This window comes from Eleutherodactylus coqui, chromosome 1, assembly GCF_035609145.1.
Source record: "Eleutherodactylus coqui strain aEleCoq1 chromosome 1, aEleCoq1.hap1, whole genome shotgun sequence".
NCBI lineage: Eukaryota > Metazoa > Chordata > Amphibia > Anura > Eleutherodactylidae > Eleutherodactylus > Eleutherodactylus coqui.
The window spans coordinates 439,893,422-439,915,064 of NC_089837.1; the positions used below are offsets into that span (position 1 = coordinate 439,893,422).

General features: G+C 43.0%; 1 protein-coding gene across 2 annotated transcripts in view; it reads right to left on the reverse strand.

The window, feature by feature from the left end:
• Window positions 1-21,643, reverse strand: part of FREM2 (FRAS1 related extracellular matrix 2) — a 212,737-nt gene that overhangs the window by 28,451 nt on the left and 162,643 nt on the right. For both annotated transcript variants that reach the window (XM_066582542.1, XM_066582533.1), the window contains 3 exons: window positions 18,360-18,663; window positions 16,003-16,134; window positions 13,918-14,249 (listed from right to left, as the gene is read on the reverse strand). In XM_066582542.1, the coding sequence (XP_066438639.1) occupies window positions 13,918-14,249; window positions 16,003-16,134; window positions 18,360-18,663 (768 nt within the window). The remainder of the gene's footprint in view (window positions 1-13,917; window positions 14,250-16,002; window positions 16,135-18,359; window positions 18,664-21,643) is intronic.

Sequence of the window (21,643 nt, forward strand, 5' to 3'; positions counted from 1 at the left end):
AACACACCTCCAAATTGTGCAAGAACTATTTACAGCAGAAGCAGGCAGCTGGTATTCTATCGGTAATGGAGTGGCCAGCGCAGTCACCAGATCTGAACCCCATTGAGCTGTTGTGGGAGCAGCTTGACCGTATGGTACGCCAGAAGTGCCCATCCAACCAATCCAACTTGTGGGAGATGCTTCTAGAAGCGCGGGGTGCAATTTCACAAGCTTACCTCAACAAATTAACAGCTAGAATGTCAAAGGTGTGCAATGCTGTAATTGCTGCAAAAGGAGGATTCTTTGACGAAAGCAAAGTTTGATGTAAAAACAATGTTATTTCAAATACAAATCATTATTTCTAACCTTGTCAATGTCTTGACTCTATTTTCTATTCATTTCACAACGCATGGTGGTGAATAAGTGTGACTTTTCATGGAAAACACAAAATTGTTTGGGTGACCCCAAACTTTTGAACGGTAGTGTATATATATATATATATAATGTGTGTGTGTATATACACTCACGAATACGCGTATGCGTATACTCATACACACGTATACTATATATATCTATCTATATATATATAGATATATATATAAAATGTGTACATGCATATATACACACACATATATATTTAGGTGAAAAAACTATTTCATCTAAAACAGTGGAAAGTGAATTGCAGGGAGGCATTACAGTACCTTCTGCTGAGAATTCAGCACTGGACAGCTCCCTGCTAATACGAAGCCTGGGTTACTTATGCAGGGGGAAAGGATCAGCACTGGACAGCTCCCTGCTAAAACGAAGCGTGACCGGCGTCTCGGGAGCGAGCACGTCGGGCTGAAGCAAGCGCAGGGAGAAGAAGCGGCGGCCATCTTTGGGAAACTTTTTATAAGTTCATGAAACGCCAGAACTGTAAGTAGGAACCGGCTTTAAAAGCCATTTACATTGGTACTTAGTAATGTATGCTGAAGAAGGGGGACTGGGCAAAAAAAATATTTCACTGCTGCCTCGAGACATCTCCTTTAACCATAGCTATGTGGGATGTCTTTATATGTGTGTCTTGTCTTTTGTCTTTGCCAATTATTTTAATGTATATCCATTAAAAGATATATTGTAACGAGGAACTTATTTCAGTGATTCCCATCGTAAGATTGCTGGTTCAAGTGTCTAAGGCCTACTGCCCATGGCCGTGTCGGATTCCGCCAGCGGAATATTGCAACGTAGTCCGACACGGCGCCCCACAAAGACCCCATGCTCTCCTCTCCAGATCCGCTGTGAGAGTCCCGTCCGGCAAGCTGGCAGTGGGGGGGTGATGCGTAATCACGCGAAACTTCCGCTGTGCTCACAGCGGAAGTATCGCGTGATGGGCGGGTTCCATTGACTACAATGTAAGCCGGCCGAGTGTTTTTCGCAAATTTCGCAAATGTGCCGCGATTTCTTTCACAATGCGGAATTCCGCGGTAGAATTCCACAGCGTGAACATTGCAAGGCAAAAAGCTATTAGGTTTAATAGAACCTGATAGCTGCGGAATAACGCAGTGTGAAACGCGGCAGAAACCCGTCCGTGGGAATTAGCCCTTACAGGGACTTAAAAGGTTTTAAAAAGTTGAAAAAAATTATTGTTAAAAAATAAAATAAACTTATTTTGTGCACGTTAAAAAAAATTTAAAATACATAATTGTGATTGCTGTTTCACTAAAAAAAAAAAAAGCAAAACAACCTCAGCCAAATTTTTTTTCTTCATTTTGCCTCCTCCCAATTTTTTTTTATTGTGCAAAAGTGGAAATACCATTTTGGTATCAACATAACTGTACCGACTCGCAGAAAAAAACGTTATGTTATTTGTACCACATACTGTATGCTGTAAAAAAAACACCACAAAAAACAATGGCAAAATTGATGTGTTCGTTCACCCTGTGCTTAACCCCTTAGTGACGAAGCCTGTTTGCGCCTTAGTGACGGAGCCAAATTTTGGAAATCTGACATGCGTCATTCAACGTAGCATAACTCCGCAAAGGCTTTACATATCCAAGTGATTCTGACATTGTTTTTTCGCCACATGTTGTACTTCATTTTGGTTGTAAAAAGAGACCGATATAATTTGTGTATATTTATTAAAAGTACCAATATTGGAAAAATTTTGAAAAAATTGTCATTTTTTCACATTTTCAACTGTAATATCTCAAATATGTCCAAACATACTGTGCAAATTTTTGATAGGATATATATTTCCATCTGTTTACTTTATTCTGAATGCACACTTGAAAAACTTTTGTGTTTTTTTTAACCATTTATAGGACGTACAAACTTAACATTACTTTTCAGCATTTTGAGGAACACTTTGTTTTCCTGCACCAAGCCAAGTTTGCAAAGGCTCATGAGTGTCAGAATAATAGATACCCCCCCCCCCAAATGACCCCATTTTAAAAACTACACCCCTTAATGTATTCACTGAGGGGTGTCATGAGTATTTTGACCCCATCAGTATTTTTTCAGGAATTAATTCAATTTAGAGGAGAAAAAATAAAATTTCATATTTTTGCAAATATGTCATTTTAAAGACATATTTTTTTCCTATAGTGCCCATGAAAATGAGGATTTACACCCCAAAATGGATACCCCAGTTTCTCCCGTGTTCAGCGACATACCCATTGTGGCCTTAAATTAATTCCTGGATGCACAACTGGACCCAAAATAAAAGGAGTAGTCGGTGTCTTTCAGAACATAGATTTTGCTTGAAGGCGTTTTAGGCCCCATAGCACTTTTGTAGAGCTCTTGAGCGACCAAAACCAAAGAGAACCCCCACAAGTGACCCCATTTTGAAAACTAGACCCCTTAACGAATTTATCTAGGCGTGTACTGCCCATTTTGACCCCACAGTTTTTGAATGAATTCAAGCAAGGCAAAAGGAAAAAAATGTGATTTTTATTTTTTTTGGTAATTGTCGTTTTAAAAACTGCTTTTTTTGTACAGCACACACATGAATGAAGACTTGCACCCCAAAATGGATACCCCTGTTTGTCCCGTGTTCAGAGACATACCCATTGTGACCCTAATCTTATGCGTGGATGCACAATGGGGCCCAAAATGAAAGGAGTAGTCGGTGGCTTTCAGAACAGAAATTTAGAATGAAGGTGATTTAGGCCCCATTGCACACTTGTAGAGCTCTTGAGCGGCCAAAACTATAGAGAACCCCCACAAATGACCCCATTTTGAAAACTAGACCCCTTAACGAATTCATCTAAGGGTGTACTGTGTATTTTTACCCTACAATTTTTGAATAAATCTAAGTAAAGCAGTAGGAAAAAAATTACAATTTTCATTTTTTCGGCAGTTGTATCAATTTAAAAACTGTTTTTTTTGTACAGCGCACATAGGAATGAAGACCTTCACCCCAAAATGGATACCCCTGTTTGTCCCGTGTTCAAAAACATACCCCTTGTGGCCCTAATCTACTTAAAGGACACATGACAAGGCCTGTAATGCAGGGAACACCCGTTGGATTTCAGGGCACAACTGAATAAATCCCAGGCCCCATTGTTCATTTGTACGGATTAAAAATTGACTCCCTAAAAATATCCCCCCCCCCCCCTCCGCGCCCTTTTCGGCTTTCCCCAAATCTTAGATAAAAGTAATAATGTGTACTGTGTGGTATTTCCGAAGACAGGGGTAATTACAGAGGCTGGTTGGGATGGGTACATGGGGCAACAAAACCGGGTATCCCCCCTCCTATCATGCTTTTTGGGGGTCATTTCTTGACCTCAGTCGTGGGTATGGGGTGTAAAAAGTGGCGCTCTGTGAGTCTCCGTAAGCTTGATGAGGTGGGGCGGTCTCGCATAGAAGACGCTCAACAAGGTGCTCCTGGAACTGCAGGAAGGCGAACGTTCCCGGGGCTTCTTGTAAATTGCGTATTACAGGTAGCGGTCTGAATAACGCCGGGCTCACGCAGCCGTAGGCGGGATCCGCTTGCGGAGGCCCGCAGCGGATCCCAGCTGTGAGCCGGCCGTGACCCTGCGTACGGCCATGTAATGTACTGCGCAAAACTGCCTACTCACACAGGTGGTCATGCGCAGTACTTTTTTTTTTAGCATTTTCCGCACCGTCGCTTAGCGATGACACGGGTACCCGCAGCCCGTATAGAAGGTAGTTGCGTATGGGCTGCGGGTATATCCGCGACCATGGAGCACAATGGGCTCTATGTTGCGGATATCCGCAGTAAAATAAAACCTGCTGTGTTCTCTTTTCTGCGAGTGGATTACGCAATTCCGACCCACTAATGTGAGCGGAATTGTGTAATCCAATGCGATTGATCTGCGTATTACCGCGGATCAGACGCATGCGGAATCCGTAATTCCTATCCGGTCATGTGAGACCGACCTAAGGTAGATCGCTACCTTTTTATCACGTGACCGGCAACCGCTCAACGAGGCCACCCGTCACTGCTCCAGGCTCTCGGTGACCGTTGGTCACCGGGAGCAAGGAGATTTTAAATTTCCTGGCCTCCCCGTCTCCTGTGCATGTGTCTGGTGTTTTGCCGGCGGTCGCATGCGCAGAATCCAGGAAAGTTCACTGAGGAAGATCGCGTCGGGGTGCAAATACGGAGGCCTCCGGTAAAAAGTTTCATCTCCTCTCACCGATCGCATCAGTGAGGGGAGATGAATCTTCACCTTTTTTTCTTTTACGTGATTGCCATTATCTATTGGATAACGGCGAACACGTGACCAGTAACCGCTCACCGCGGCCCCCCGTGAAATCTCAAGGCTCTCGGCTAAGTTTTGTAGCCAGGAGCAGGGAAATTTTAAATTATCCTGGCAATCCACAGCTTTTGCGCATGCGCCTGCCATTTTGGCGACGGCCGCGTGCGCAGAAGCTGGGGTAAGGTCCGTGGATAAATCCGCGGGCCTTAGGTACGTCATTTCATCCTCCCTCACGGATATGATCCGTGGAGGGAGATGAAATGCAAGCTTTTTTAACTTTTTAAAAACTTTTTAAAACTTTTTTTTTTACTTTTGCATTTTTTTTTTTTACTTTTTACACTTTTTTTTCACTTTTTACACTTTTTTTTACTTTACATGATCACTGCTATCCATTGGATGACAGTGATCATGTCCCCGGTATAATCTCTCTGCTCCTGGCTACACATGGCAGCCAGGAGCAGAGGGATTTTAAATTTCCCGGGGCTCGAGCCCCTCTGTGCACGCGCCCAATGTCAATCATCGGGCGCGCATGCGCAGACGGGGACTTCAGGTCCCGGGACATCGGGGACGACTTAGGTGTGTATTTTCACCTCCCCTCATGGATCCGATCCATGAGGGGAGGTGAAACTGACTTTTTAAAAAACTTTTTCGCGATCGATAGTGGCGATCGCGTGCCCGGGGACCGCTCACCTTCAGGAGCCGGGAGCCAGGAGATTTCAAATTTGCCGGGGGCTCCCGGGCTTCTGCGCATGCACCTGACGTCATTGGGGCACACCGCGGACAAGCCAGGTGAGTATTTTCAGCTGCCCTGATGGATAGGATCCATCAGGGCAGCTGAATTACTACTTTTTTACACTGTTTTATTTACTTTTTTGCTCAATGCCGGGGGGGACTGCCCGCATCCTGGGATGACAGCTCCATGCTGTCGGCTACCTGCGGGCACCGACAGCATGGAGCTGTCACGTCCTCAGCCAAGTGGGCATTAATCCAAAGAGGACGCATAAAACTACGTCCTCTAGGATTAAAGCCCACTTACTGAGGACGTAGTTTCCCGATGGGGCAGTCGTTAAGGGGTTAAATAAAATTAATAAATGTTATATAATACATTATATGAACCTGAAAATGGTACTATTAAAAACTACAGCTCGCCACACAACACAAAAGCGCTCATAAGGCCATGTCAACAGAAAAAGAAAAAAGTTATGAGTTTTGAAAAGAGCCGATGAAAATTAAAAAAAAATCATTATGTCTTTAAGTACCAAACTAGTTCGCACCCTTAGGCCTCGGTCAGACGGGCGTTTTTTCGCGTGACTTGCGCATGCAATCCGCTCATATATAGACCCAATGCTTCGCAATGGGAACGGTCACATGTCTGCTTTTTATGCAGATGTGCGATAAATTATAGGACACGACGAATCGCAGAACGCAGATTCCTTGTGTTCTATATATGCGCTCAATGGGACCGGCGGCAGCAGCGCAGACCCCATTGAGAACATATACTTAAAGATCGTTCTCCTCTGCCACAGCTGTAACAGCTGCGGCAGAAAAGAACGATGTTCGCCCATTGAATTCAATGGAGCCGGCGAGTGAGAGCTGCCTCTGATTGGTGAGAGCTGTGACCAATCAGGGGGAGCCCATTCAGCAGGTGGGGATTTTAAATCCCCGCCTGCTGAATACTACACAGAGCAGTTCAGGAGAACTGCTGGCCGGCCGCGGCTGAACTCCGTCTGCAGGGAAAAGGTGAGTATACTTTTTTTTTATTTTTACAAATTTTAGGATGGTTTTCAGGGAAGGGCTTATATTTTAAAGCCCTTCCCGAAAGTTCATCCCATGCTCGTCGGTAGCCTATTGCTTTCAATGGAGCCGGCTGTATTGCTGGCTCCATTGAATTCAATGGGCGAACATCGTTCTCCTCTGTCACAGCTGTGGCAGAGGATAGCGGGCAGCGTGGGGCCGTTTCGCCGAAAACGCTGCTAGCTGCAGATTTTTCGGCGAATCGTCGGCCCCGGTCACGCGATTTGCAGATGCGCATCCGTCATGCGATCCACAAATCGCGCGAAAAAACGCCCGTCTGACTGAGGCCTTAAAGGGTTAAGAACATCCAGTAGGAATGCATCTACCTTGATGGGAGCAGCATATGGCGGCAGGTAAGGATGCCTATATACATCTGTACTTTGGCTTCAGCTTTAAGACAATACACATGTTCAGAAAGCCTCAGGATAGAGATCAGCTTCTGGAAATAGTATCCATCTTCTTATGTCATCGTCAGAAAGGTAAGTAAGTATCCCAGCGCGGCGCACACCATTCACCGCGCATTTAACACCTCTGATAAATGGATTTAACCAGTCGGAAGATTTATCCTAGAGACAGGAGGGAACAAAGTGCAGCACAGATGTCTCCTCTCTGGAGCCTGAACAGCACTGCCAATATCAAGTGGTTTATATTTAGTAGCAGGAAATTAATTTTGTATCATCCTGAAAGGGTAAGAAGCGTTATTCATTATATCGCTACCTCTAGATGTTATATAATAGCGATGTAGGTTGAAGCTCCTGCGCACCCCTGCCAAATCTCTACCAGGGCCCCAGCAATGGTTAGAAAGTACAGTGGATAGAAAATGTCTACACACCCCTGTTAGAATGCCATGTTTTTGTCATGTTAAAAAATCCGACAAAGATGAATCCGATTTATTCCCACCTTCCATGTGACCCGATATCTGTACAATTCCATTGAAAAATAAATTAAAATCTTTTAGGGTGAAAAAAGAAAACAAAAAGCTCAAATAATGTGGTTGCATAAATATGCACACCCTAAAGCTAATACTTTGTTGATGCACCCTTTGACTTTATGACAGCATTCAGTCTTCCTGGGTAGGTGTCTATCAGCATGACTCAATCTTTGCCCACTCCACCTTGCCAAAGTGTCCGATTGTGAAGGTATCTTGTATATAGCGCCCTCTTCAGGTTGGCTCACAGTTTTTCAACGGGGTTCAGGTCTGGGCTCAGGCTGGGCCATTCCAAAACTTTGATTTTCTTGTGGTGAAGACATTCTTTTGTTGATTTGTAGATATGCTTTTGGTCATTATCATGCTGAAAGGTGAAATTCATCTTCATCCTCAGCTTTTAAGTAGAGGCCTGAAGTTTTTGTGCCAAAATGGCCTGATACTTAGAACTGTTCATGATTACCACAACTATAATGCTGCCCCCACTACCTTCACTGCGGATATGGTGTTCTTTTGGTGATGCGCAGTGTTGGCTTTGTGCCAAACCTACCTTTTAGAATTATGGCCAAAAAGTTACCCCTTGGTCTCATCAGACCATAACACGTTCTTCCACAAACTTATCAAGCAAAAGGGAAAGAAGCCAACAGCACAACGTTTACGCTGTTTCCAGCTGGACAGGCATATGCACAGCCACTTAATGGGTCCGATCCAAAGAAACCCCCAAAATGCATACCAATACAAGAACTGGAAGCGGCAGCATCCGTGGTGCAATAAAAGATGTCTACGTATTCCTCCAGAATGGTTAAAATACAATGTTTCGACTCATAGAGTCTTTTTCAAGTAAAACATACTTATGTCAGATTTGATGTAGGTTTTGGCAAAACATAGCCGAGCTTGGATACTTTTTTTTGTTAGAAAAGGTTTTCATCTTGCCACCCTAAGGCAAACTCCAGACATGTGAAGATTACGGGAGATGGTTGTCACATGCACTACACAATCACTACTTGCCAGAAACTCCTGCAGCTCCTTTAATGTTGCTGTAGGCCTCCTCATAGTCCCCCAGACCTGCACAAAAAATGTGATCATCCAACAAATGAGCACTTGCTCACTTAGGCGAATGAGAATTCTGATGAAAGCTCATTCACAACCATTTTCCATTGTAAAAGGACTTTTAACAGAGCCTAAAGCTGGTCATACCCACTTCATTAAAATCAGCCACACCAACCAATTTAGTAAGGCTCATGGTGGCCTCACAGTCCCTCCACATTTGCCACTGTAATGGATTTCGACACTTCTGATCCTTTGTTTACAGTTTATGGAGGCAAGCGGTTGAATCAGCCGATAAGCAAGCATTTGCTCTTTTGTCAGCTGATGAGGTGCAGAGTTCCATGACCCAATGATTGAGCAAACCAGCAGAAAACAAGTTATTTTACTTCTGACAATAAAGGAGCAATCCTTCGATTTTTCATTTTCGCAGAATGCGTGTTATCAGTGTGCTATTTACACAGCATCAAGGTGTCACTATTCAAAGACTGGTCAAGGGATAGAAAAATAAAAACTTTGGACTCTAGGGTCAGAGGTAAATACCACAGAAATGTTAACTAAGTACCTTTATTTCCATCTGAAGAGACATTCAAAAAGTTTTACTTGTAAGATTTCTGTCATTCTAAGATTTACGTAATTCTAAGATTTGTATAACAGTGTGTGCAGAAATCCATTAGGATTGGCCAGATTAATGTCAGCATTAATTGTTTTGAAAAGCACTTTTATGGCCGTGCTACCTGGTGACCTGGTAGCCCAGTCATCCAGCTGCATATCCGAATCATCAGTCCATCGAACTGTGAAAGGGAGTATCCTGGAATAATTAGGGACAGGAGCAAGTCCTATAGTGCAGATACCCAGTGGGACTCTGGGTCAGACTAAGTAAAGTTTCAAAGGTAGTCAATCCAAAGTGGTAGGGGGTATTTGAATATTGATTACCTATGAATGAGCGGAGTTGATCATATGAGAGCCAAGATAATTGCTTTCCTATTATTTGTGCCTACAAGGCCTGCAGTAAGGGCAATAACGCATTATGTATAAAATGCCTAAGCTGGACTTCCTCACATGACTTCCATCTTAGAAAACCTCAGGTGTTCATTTCAAGAGGGGAAGGCAAGGATGTTAATAGGAGGATCCGGTCTATGAGAAATAAGCAATTTTCTGAAAATTTGATTCCATAATTGTGAAACGAGAGGTACTAAAACTGGAAAATTCATGTCTGAGAGGCCAGTAGCCATGAAAAGGAAGTACGGAGGCACTGAGCTTACTCAGGGTTGGGCATGGAAAAGCACCCCACCTCCGATCCCAGCATCACACTCTTTGGAGAAGGTCACAGCCCTTTAATTTTACCTCAGCAGTAGAAGAAATGAAAGTTATGCTGTGATAGATTGTTAATCAGCCCCATGGTGTTCTTCTTGCAGCAGCGAATAGTTACGATATGTAGAAAATAACCTGCTAAATGGTGTATTTAGAGTCTGGTTCACAAATGGCTCCAAACACGAAGAAACCAAGGAGTCCATTAGTCCAGAAGCCTGAAGTCGAGACATTAAGCAGCAGATTGAAAATAGACCTCGAAAAAACAACCTCAGAGACTGTACCAGCAAGTTGGTGTATTACGAATGATGTGTTCATGAGTGATGAAATCTGTGAATTTTAAAACCATACCGAATAGCGTGTGATGAAACTGAAAGAGCTTGACAAAGCCAAACGTAAATAACTGTACGTGGTTGCTATGATTGTTAGGGGAAATTTAAAGCAGAAAGTGTGTGCCAATAATCCTCATACCCTGGATGAACTCCGGTAAAACATCATGAACACCTTCCGCAGCATCATCGTTGAAGAGCTGCAGGCAGTATCAGCCAACATGTGGGGTAGTACCCACAGGTGCACAGGCCATTAGTCACGTTTACCTGTTGCACTCGGCACTGGTGAACACACATGCGCTGTCCTTCTCTTTGATGCCTAAGAAGCACCATCACAGTAAAAGTGAATCATTATAGTGACCTAGGAAATGCATGGGCGTCCACGTAATGCAGGACATGATGGGCCCTCCAGGGCGAGAGCTCTACATTCTAGATAGGACCCTGGATGGGTGACCTAACTCTATTAGCTCAGTATTCCCTAATAGGAAAATTGAATAGCTTTTTTAAATCAAACATCCCCTTTAATTATTATTTGATTATATTCTTTCCATGTAATCTCAGCAAAGAGTCAAAGACAAGTAAGTTAGGTCTGACTCCACACAAAACATGTTACTTACAACCAAGGGCACCTTGATATAATCAAACACAATGAAGTGACCCCAAAGTGTTCCACTCAGCCTGAACTGAACTCGGCAATCACATCTTTATATCAATCCCTCATTGTATTTCCACTATGTCTCGTCTATGGTTCATTGATTGAAAACAATAAGCTCTATATTATAATGGGATACACTATTTCTGCTAAATTGCATTTTTTCCTGGACACAAGATGGAAAAAGCAACACGTGAAGCTCTTTCTATGGTGTAATTATGGTTCACAAATATTTCCAGGTATGACCCTAATCTGCAGTTGGTTAGAATAATGTGTCAGGAACAGTAGACATGGACCACCCACTGGCATGACTTTGGGCCAAATCCAGAGGTGACACTTAAGGAACCCCAATTTTCACGCTTTAACCACCAGTCAGGATATGGATTTGGATCCCAGGCCATTAGGTCAGAAGTGGTCCCAGTAATATGGGAGCTAACGCAACTATAGACCAGGGTGTGAAACCTGAATTGGTGAACAGAGGTGTAGTTAGAGCAACCTTGGTTGGGTCAGGACACACAGGACGGGTTCAACATGGTACAACAGGCCATAGTTTAGAGCAGGCAGAAGTGTAGTCAGTATAACAAGCCAAGGTTAGGAGCAGAGAATGCAATGAAGTCAGGAATTACTGAAGTCAGAAACCAAAGAGTCAGAGGACACAAGATGGCATCTTAACCTGGACCAAAAGACCACAAACTCAGGCATCTTCCTTACAGCCAGGCATCTCTAATGATTGGCAGGGGAAGACAGAGCATAGTATGCGCTGGCCATTTAAAAGAGTGGGCATGTGTGCGCCTGTGCCCTCCACGCTGCCGAGAGAGACACAGCTGGATGCTGGAGATGACCGCCTGCCAATATGAGGAGGAGGTGGCGCACCGTGACCGCTAGCAAGGGAAGAAGAGGTGAGCAAGAAGCCATGGCTGCTAACTGTAACAGAATGCCCACAATCAACTTCTATGCTTTTATACAGGATTTTCTTAATTAGCGGCTATTCACATTGTGTTTCTAATGTATGTAGCCAATAAATTAAAGATAAATGGAACACGACATATATGAAATATGCAATTTTAAACAGAGGAGGCACCTTTTTTTAGCGTATATAATAAAGTAGGTATTCGAGAACGAAAAAAACATTAGTTAAACATTTGGAAACAACTAGGGATGAGCGAGTATACTCGCTAAGGCACTACTCGCTCGAGTAATGTGCCTTAGCTGAGTATCTCCCTGCTCGTCCCGAAAGATTCGGGTGCTGCTGCGGGGCGGGGAGCTGCGGGGGGAGAGCAGGGAGGAACGGAGGGGAGATCTCTTTCTCCCGCCCGCTCTGCCCCGCTCCCCGACGCAACTCACCTGTCAGCTGCGGCGGCTCCCGAATCTTTCGGGACAAGCAGGGAGATACTCGGCTAAGGCACATTACTCGAGCGAGTAGTGCCTTAGCGAGTATACTCGCTCATCCCTAGAAACAGTGCTTTGTGCTTCTATGTGCATTCTATTGACTGTAATGTGCAACATGCTATGTAATTCTACTGCACAAAAAAGGGGTAAAAAATACTCAAAATTATGCACTTTTGAACCATGTGTGACTAACTGAGTTTTATAGGTACATTAAGCAATACGTTTTTTTTTTTCATAACCTACAGCAGCCAATCAGGAATGAGTTTTAGTTGTTCTAATGTAACGCAGCCCATGCACATCAAATTAATGTCAGCAGGTCCATAGGATATATACAATCTTATGTGTATGGGGCCTTCCAAATGTCCACCAAGAGCAGATGCTGCATTATGTCTGCCAAGAAACCCCCCAACTCTGCCAAACTGTGTCCATTCGTACAGTAGTAGAAGTCCTTTTGTGGACTGCAAATGCTATGAATAATTAACTCTGGCTCACTACTTTCGCTATACACTGCACATCCAATGCATTTTGCACATAGTCTTTTCAGACTATAATAAGGACCTTTTATAAGGTGCTAAATGACATTTGGAAAAAGTCATCTGGCAGATCTAAATGGGAACTGGCACACATTCATGGTTGGATTCCTACCTTTAAATGGCCTTTACTTTAATGTATTTCTTCCAAAAGTTGCGTAGCTAAAGATACATGAAGACGCCATCTCTAGAAAACATCGGGGGGTCTTTGATGTTACACATAACTGAGAGACTAAAAGAGCAACTGCTAACATAGAAAGCTCATAATAAAGATTAAAGAAAGATCTGATCAATTCTAGAAGCGAGTAGCCGAAGTATCACTGCAAACCTAATGAAACAAGGTGATATCCTAGCAACTGTAAATTACAAAGTTGACACAACAATGTTTAGAAAGTAGTGGGCAGTACCAGGCATCTATTTCCTTTTTGGCCAATATTTCATTAGACCAGTTGGCCAATGTGGCGTGTTATTGCGGAGACACCAGTAGTCCCATCCGATGCTCACCTCTAGGATCAACCACATGTGGCCTGTCGCTGTGTGACCTTCTGTTGAATGTCTGTCTGTGGTTCAACCAGACTTAGTACACTCTTGATACAGTGGTTCGGGACCCGCCAACAAGTGCAACTGTTTCAGAAATACTGGCACCACACCTCCAGGCACCAACAATCTGTGAGCGGTAAAGGTCACTCAACTCACTACATTTACCCATAACTGCCAAATGTTGCCATGCAGAGGAGAGGTTATGCCATTATCTGAGAGTAGATCATGATGCGTCCACATCATGTGGTATTGAGTTTTTGATCACAAGATGTCATGCAGCAGCTGTTCCTAATGCAGTGATCGTTTAGTGTAAAAAGTCTACAGTGATCACATCATTGTGAACCAGTCGGGTGTTTTTATGGTATGGCTTCTGAAACACCCATTCATGACCCCACTCTTTTCTGACACCGTATAGGTGTCAGCCCACCAGGTGTGATGGACAACCTAATTTCTTGTTTCGTCATTGGGATTATTTCTGATATTATACAAAGGGTCATTATATTATCTGCATTGCATATTACGTCTATCACATATTCATGTTTTTTTTGTTGTAGACATTAGAAAATCAGTCATGAATAAAACAGTATACCATGGATCCTATGACCTATTTATAAGGAAGGAAACCCAAAACATGAAGGCCGTTTTTTGATGAAGTATATGATATTATGACTACTGTAAGCATTCTTGACAGACATACATTAACAATAAGTAGGACTAAACTTACCTGGCCATCAGTGCCAATGGTGCCTCCACATTCGGTAAGGAGCTCTGACATGTCATAGTAGCTGGTAAAGTCCCACAAGCAGGCCTCGAGGTTAAGATTTCTATAGAATCGCAAGGCTTCAGACCCTCTGAGCTGTGTACTATATTGGTAGGGAGAAGTCTCCCCTATTACATTGGGATTCTTGGTGGCATCAGTCAAGAAGCCGTAACGAGTTCTCACTTCATTATAATCCAGAAGATTAGAGCACTTATGGTTTCCTGCCCGGGTACCATCAGGGCTCAGTGTGAGCTCAAAGTTGGAAAGTTCCCTGGTTGATATCACTGGAAGCATGCCTGAAATGGAAAATATGCTGAATATAAGTGTCTAATATGTCTTTCACTAGATTGTAAACATAGAACATATACAATGTACATATGTAACAAAGTTAACATAAAACTATGGCACAGATCTTTTTCTTGCCTTCTCAATAGCTTTTTATTGGCTTTTGTGTTAAAATATGATAATCTGATACAGCAAATTGGTTTAACCCCTATCCTCCCCATGACGTAAGGGTACGTCATGGGAGCGGTTTACTTCCTGCAAAATGACGCACCCTTACGTCATAGGGATAGCGCGAGATCATAGCAGATCTCGCGCTATCCCGTTGCGGGAGTTGGCTGTCACTAGTAGATCGTTGCAGGGTAAGGGTTCACAAGGAGCGTGCTTCCTCTGTGACTTCAGCCGACTCGCGTGATGTTATCGCAGAGAGCCCGGCTGGTTGCTATGGCAAAGGGACGCTAGATACCGGGGTCCTGTATTGCCATTGCCTAAGATCGCTGTAATAAGCGATAAGGCATAGCAGGAGAGAAGTCCTGCCATGCCTTATCGTAGCGATCATCAGTGCTGCAGTGTAAGTCCCTCAGAGGGACACAGATGGTGTAAAAAAAAAAGTCTAAATAATGAACAAAAAATAAAAATGTAAAAAAAACCCTTTTTTATGCTTTTCTCATATTAGCATAAAAAGAATAAAAAATCCCATATTTGGTATCGTCGTGTCCGAAAAGACACGTACAATAAATCAAACACGCGTTTTATCCTGCACGGCAAAAAGCGTTAAAAAAAAGCTAAAAAACTGAGACAAGATGCTAATTTTTAGCATTTTGCCTCCCAAAAAAACGCAATAAAAGTGCTAAAAAGAACGTATGTACGCCAAAATGGTACCAATAAAAACTACAGCTCGTCTTGCAAAAAATAAGCCCTCTTAGAGCTCTTTCCATGGAGAAATAAAAACGTTATAGGACTTTGAATGCAGTGATTTAAAAAAAATAATAATAATTTCCAAAAAAAGGGTTTTTATTGTGGAAAAGTGGAAAAACCTAAAAAAATTATAAGAATTTTGGTATCGTTGTAACCGTACTGACCCGCAGAAAGAAATGTACTGTGTCATTAATGCTGCATAATTACCGCTCTAAAAAAAAAATCTATGGCAGAATTGATGCTTTTTCTTTCCCTACGATCAGAAAAAAAAAAAATAAACGTTTCACAATATAGTCTATATACCCAAAATGGTACCAATAAAAACTATAGTTCGCCACTTAAAAAACAAGCCCTTATACGGCCGCGCCAACGGAAAAATAAAAAAGTTATGGCTTTTGAAGAATAGAGATGAAAAAATGCCAAAAATCGTTTGGTCCTCAACGCCAAAATAGGCCATGTCCTTAAGGGGTTAAACTTTACAACATCTGTAACACAGTATAGCAAATCCCCTTATACTGTTCCCTACAGTACTGGTGATCACTTTCTAACAAGCTCTGTCAGATACTATAATCAATCTGTCACAAAAGCTGGGTTTACACTGTGTGACTGTCAGGCGCAGAAGAGCCCAACAATTATCACTCCTGTGCTTTGCACAGGAGCCATAGCCATTCTTTGAATGGAGGTGGAGAGGACCGGAGATCGCTTCACCCACCTCCATTTACCGTAAATAGCTAAAGACTGAGCGACTCCAACTCCCTGTTGGTGGCCACTTGTATCCAGGATGACTATCGCCCGAATTCACTGTTTCCAACGATGAAATCAGTGTAAAGGTACCTTAAGCTAACTTACCATCAATATGAGGCAGAGTAATAGTTACTTTAATAAGGTTTGGATGGTCGGGGTCATCAGATCCAGTATATCGCATTTTGGCAGAGAACGGTTCAGCTCCCACTACTCCGGGCACTCTAGGTTGGCAAAGACCTACAACGAGAAATATACGCAAGTATAAATATTAACTGCATTTCGATTAACTGTAATCAAACAAATGTTTTACAACCTTCCAATTGGAAGAAGTTAGAACTGTGTAAGTGTTATTCCATTATTTATTTGCATGACTTCTTCCAAGGAAGCATTGCATGGCTCCACATTACCCTGCTGGACTCAAGGAGAAGTTCAAAAAGTGGGGACTAGGTCAAGTCTAGTGCAAAGTTCTGAAATGAACTGCTGGAGTCATCAAAACTAAAAATTATTGATTTTGCCCATAGCAGCAAATCAGGTTCCACTTGTTGCAAGTGAAGATAAGGAAAAATAAAGACAGGGGTGCTATACACATAGACAGTGCTCAAATTGAGCCATACAGTGGCTGAATCGGTATGACTGCAGGGGGTGGTTGATTGAGGCTAGCAGGGGTTGCAGTCGGTAGGACAGGGAGCATGTTATCAGGGGGGTACAGAGGGGTTTGGTTTAGGGGATATGGTATGCCTCCCTGAAGAGGTGAGTTTTTAGAGCACAGGGCAGAGGCGTCCGAGTAGCGGCTGGACAGGAAGATGAGCCTGGCTGCCACATTCAGGATGGATTGGATAGGGTAGAGTCTGGTGGGGAGGCCAATCAGCAACGAGTTGCAATAATTGAGTAGAGAGTGGACGAGTGCAATTTGCAGCCAATCAATGAAAGCTGCATGAGGACAAATGATCATGTTGACAATCGGTTGTCCCCATAGAGCAGTTAATCTGTCTGTGTTTATTGAGGGAATGAGTGGTGCCCAACATGTTCATGAATGAATGAATTATCTGCCCATGTCAAATGACCATAAGGGCAGCTTCACCCACAGTGTAAATGCTGCAGAACTTCCACAGTGGATTTTGGTGTGGAAATCCCACAACATTTGCAGGGCTAGCCATGTGGAGTATAGTCCTAAAATCTCCTGCACATGGTATGCAAAGTTTTTGCAACGAATATGCAGTATTTATGAAAAATGCTGCAGATTCTATGTCCCCCTGTCCACAGGCATTGAGGTATCCCGTGGCGGATCTCCGCTGACAGCCTATCTGACAGATAGGCTGACCGCAGAGAATGGAGGCAATTCGCAGCATGCTGTGAATTGCCGGCCGTGAGCAGAGAATCGCAATGATTCTCTGCTCGTGGACATGGGGCCGACACTTTCCATAGCAACGCTATGGAAAGCTTCAGACGGCGTGAAATCACGCCCGTTGACTGGGGGCCTTTATCTGCAACATGCCTATTTATATAGCGGATTTATGTTGCAGATTTCAACACTTGAGATACAAGGATTAAAATCTGTGGCAGATCTGCTACTAAACATGCAACCAAATCAGCACTTTTTAGGCCACTGCAGATCTCCAACGTATTTGCTATGGGGTTTTTTTGGCTGCAGAAAGCTTGCAGCAGATATGTGTGAAGACAGTCTTACAGTTTAGACAAAACTACAATCTCTACACAGGTTTATGGTAAAAAGTGATAAATTACATTATACGTGTTTTTGAAAATACTGTTTTGTTATTAATAAAAGCCATTTTACAGTAATTTCCATTACAAGGTAGGCCACGGACAGCAGCACAGCACTGCACTCCTATGAAAGCTGTCTGAAGGAAAATCTGTCTTTGTTGCCCATAACAACCAATCATAGCGCAGCTTTCATTTCTTATACTACTGAGGTAAAATGAAAGCTGCACTGTGATTGGTTGCAACAAAAACAGATTTTCCTTTAGACAGCTTTCATAAGAATGTGGTGCCGGAATACTTTTCTGTGCCCCACCTTGTAATACTACTAGTATAAACTAGAAAATATTAAAGTAACGTAAAAATGATCTTCTCACTATTTAGTTACGTTGTAGGTACCCAAACACCATTAAAAGCTGTTGGCCTAATGTTGGCCAAGCTGATAGCTATTTCTATCCAAACTCATGAATGCTCGGTTTGACTGAACGTTCATAAGATTTGTGAAGGTAGGTTCCAACAGACAGTTCTGGTTGTCACTTCTTATCTTCAAGGGGGTCAAAAGGAGTGGTTGTTGAAATTCCATGTACCCCAATCTACTTCCCCGTCTTTGGGGAAAGTTGAAAGACCCCCAGATACATTACAGTTATCTAGCCCCATTGAATGTGGTGGGTTCAGATGACTAAAGTGTTACATTTATGCGGTCCTTAGGCATGGTTCATGATGTACAGTAGACTATGGATGCTCACCTTCTGCTATGTTTATGGTTACAATAGGGCTCATAAGTTCCAGACCTTCTTGCCCCTCTGAGTTTACGGCACGTGCCGCGCACTGCACCCGTGATCCGGCTTGGAAATATATTGAATCCAGCGTAATCATTTTTGAAGATGTAAAGAACGTGTCAAAATCAACTTCCCTCATAGGACTGGTGACTCCATCCTGGCCCTTGGGGGCACTTACCAGCCAGCGGTAACGGGTTAATGTGTCATTAATATTCTCACTGGTACATATTGACCCAGTTTTGTCATAATCTGAATATTTGGGGTTACAAGCCTGGAAAGAAGGAACATGATTAAGAGGAGGAAATAGTAGGAATAGCAAAACAACTAACTGCACATTCAGCAGAGAACAGCCCCTTTATGAATGATTTGCTATATGTGCTACATACTGCATGATTTGCTGTACTAGTAGAGAGTCAACGCAATCTGCATATAGGTTAAATCAACCGGATTGAATTTCCACTGCTAGCTGCAGCAAACATGATCCATAGAGCTCTAGATTACTGGGTAATACTAAAGTACTAAAACTTGTAAGAGGAGGGACTTCTAGTCTGCAATATACTATATTTATACTTATTTACAATCTCAAAATCTCTTCTTGCTGTCAGTGAAAGGAAACCTGCTACTCAGAAGCTGAAAACCTATCCTGACCATGCGCTGCTCATACAGGTGAATGGTTTGTTAGATCACTCCATCCTAAAGAGTTGCTCTTTCAGGACTAGCTTTTCAACATAAATAATTCCCTGACAACAAGCAGAGATGGTGCTAAACAGGTACACAAAATATATTAAAAAGTTGAAGATCTTTTCATTTCACAATGATTAAGCTTTAGTTATAGCTAGAGATGAGCGAGCATACTCGTCCGAGCTTGATGCTCGTTCGAGTATTAGGGTGCTTGAGATGCTCGTTACTCGAGATGAGCACCAGGCGGTACTCGTATCGATTAAACGAGCACTGACCATTGAATTCAATGGAGCCGGCAATACAGCCGACTCCATTGAAAGCAATGGGCTGCCGGCGATCGCGGGATGAATTGTCGGGAAGGGCTTAAATATATAAGCCCTTCCCTGCAATTCATCCAGAAATGTGTAAAAATAAAAAAAAAATATACTCACCTTGTCCCGGCAGAACGATGTTAGCCCATTGAATTCAATGGAGCCGGCAATACAGCCGGCTCCATTGAAAGCAATGGGCTGCCGGCGATCGCGGGATGAATTGTCGGGAAGGGCTTAAATATATAAGCCCTTCCCTGCAATTCATCCAGAAATGTGTAAAAATAAAAAATATATATATACTCACCTTGTCCCGGCAGACGGAGTTCAGCGCGGCTGGCCTGCAGTGGGTGTGAAGGGGGTGTGAGTCAGGCATGCCCCTGATTGGCTCAGCGCTGAGCCAATCAGAGGCAGATCTCACTCACACCCATTCATGAATTCATGAATGGGTGAGTGAGTGTTGCCTCTGATTGGCTCAGCGCAGCTCTCAGCTGAATGACAGCAGTTCAGCACCACAGTGCAGGGGACAGCAGGAGAACATGTGGCTGTGCCCTGGCAGCTGAAGGGAGGTGAGTATGTATTTTTTTTGTTTTTTAAATCACTTTTAATTCATTTCCAGGGAATGGCTTATATGTAAAGTCCTTCCCTGAAAAATAATTCAGGTGTGCCAGCGGACCATTGTCTTCAATGGAGTCGCCGGCAGCAGCAGCGGCTCCATTGAAGAGAATGCCTGCGTTTTTATTCTTTTTTACACTAAAATCTTTCTTTTTCAGGTAAGGGCTTATATTTTTAAGCCCTTCCCGAAAATTCATCCCGCGCTCGCCGGCAGCCCATTGCTTTCAATGGAGCCGGCTGTATTGCCGGCTCCATTGAATTCAATGGGCTAACACCGTCATGGGCTACACCGTCATGTAAAAAACACAGAAATGGATAGGGCAGGCAGAGGAGAATGATCGTTATGCTGACAGTGTGGGGGGGGGGGGGGGTCTCACTCTTGCCACTATTGTGGCTTAATAGTGAGACCTCGGAACCCGAAATGCAGCCCTGCATGCTGCTCCTCGCCTGCCCTATCCATTTCTGTGTTTTTTACATGACTTTGGTGATTTGCTAAGATTTTCACAAATGAAAACCTTAGCGGAGCACCAGTCATATACAAAAATGCTCGAGTCGCCCATTGACTTCAATGGGGTTCATTACTCGAAACGAACTCTCGAGCATCACTGAAAGTTCGACTCGAGTAACGAGCACCCGAGCATTTTGGTGCTCGCTCATCTCTAGTTATAGCCCCCCCCCCCCTTAGTTATAACCTCAAATCTAAAAAAGTTGGGACATTGTGTAAAATGTAAATAAATGTAAAGAAAAAAAGAATGCAATACACTGGAAATAAAAAAAAAATACTCATTTAGAAATTGATGGCAGCAACACATCTTACAAAGGTTTGGACAGGTAACAAACAACTGGAAAAGTAAGTGGTACTAATGAAAATCAGCTGGATGATCAATTTTCTACTAAGTCACATGACTGTATAAAAAGAGCATGTTAGAGAGGCAGAGTCTCTCAGAAGCAAAGATGGTCAGAGGTTCACCAATATGTGAAAAACTGTGGGTGATATGTATTAAGCCCGGCTTAGTAAAATTTGCCCCAATGCACCGTGCGCTGAATACATGAAGAGACACACACCTCATTATGCATTCAGCACATTCTTTGCACCTCGACAAGCTATACATTTCTGGCATAATTTGTGCCGTTGTGGTATAAATCATACGTAAATCTGTCAGTTCAGGGCAGCAGCAAGCCCAGAGCAATTTTTAGAAAAGTGGCTAGGCCGATGCAGGAGGAAGAAAAGACACAAAATCTTTGCAACATTTCTATGCCACCTGTTGTAACCGATTTGTAAATGTCCCCCTGTGTCTAAACTACATACTGCATCCATCACAACAGTGACTTCACAGAAGAAGAGTCCGGGTGCTAAATTGGGCCTCCTGCAGTCCATACCTTTCACCTATAGAAAACATTTGGCGCATTACAAAATGAAAAATCCACCAAAGGAGACCCCGGACTGTAGAGCAGCTAGAATCCTACATCAAACAAGAATGGGACGTGTGATTGTTCTCAATAAGAGAAAGCAGGTAATCTTGTAGATATGATACCCTTTAATAACTAACAATAACTAACACTGAATTTTAGCCTGATGAATGTGTGGATAACAGAACCATCCGAAAGGTTGTTGCAACATCATGTATTTTTGTTAGCCATTAAAAG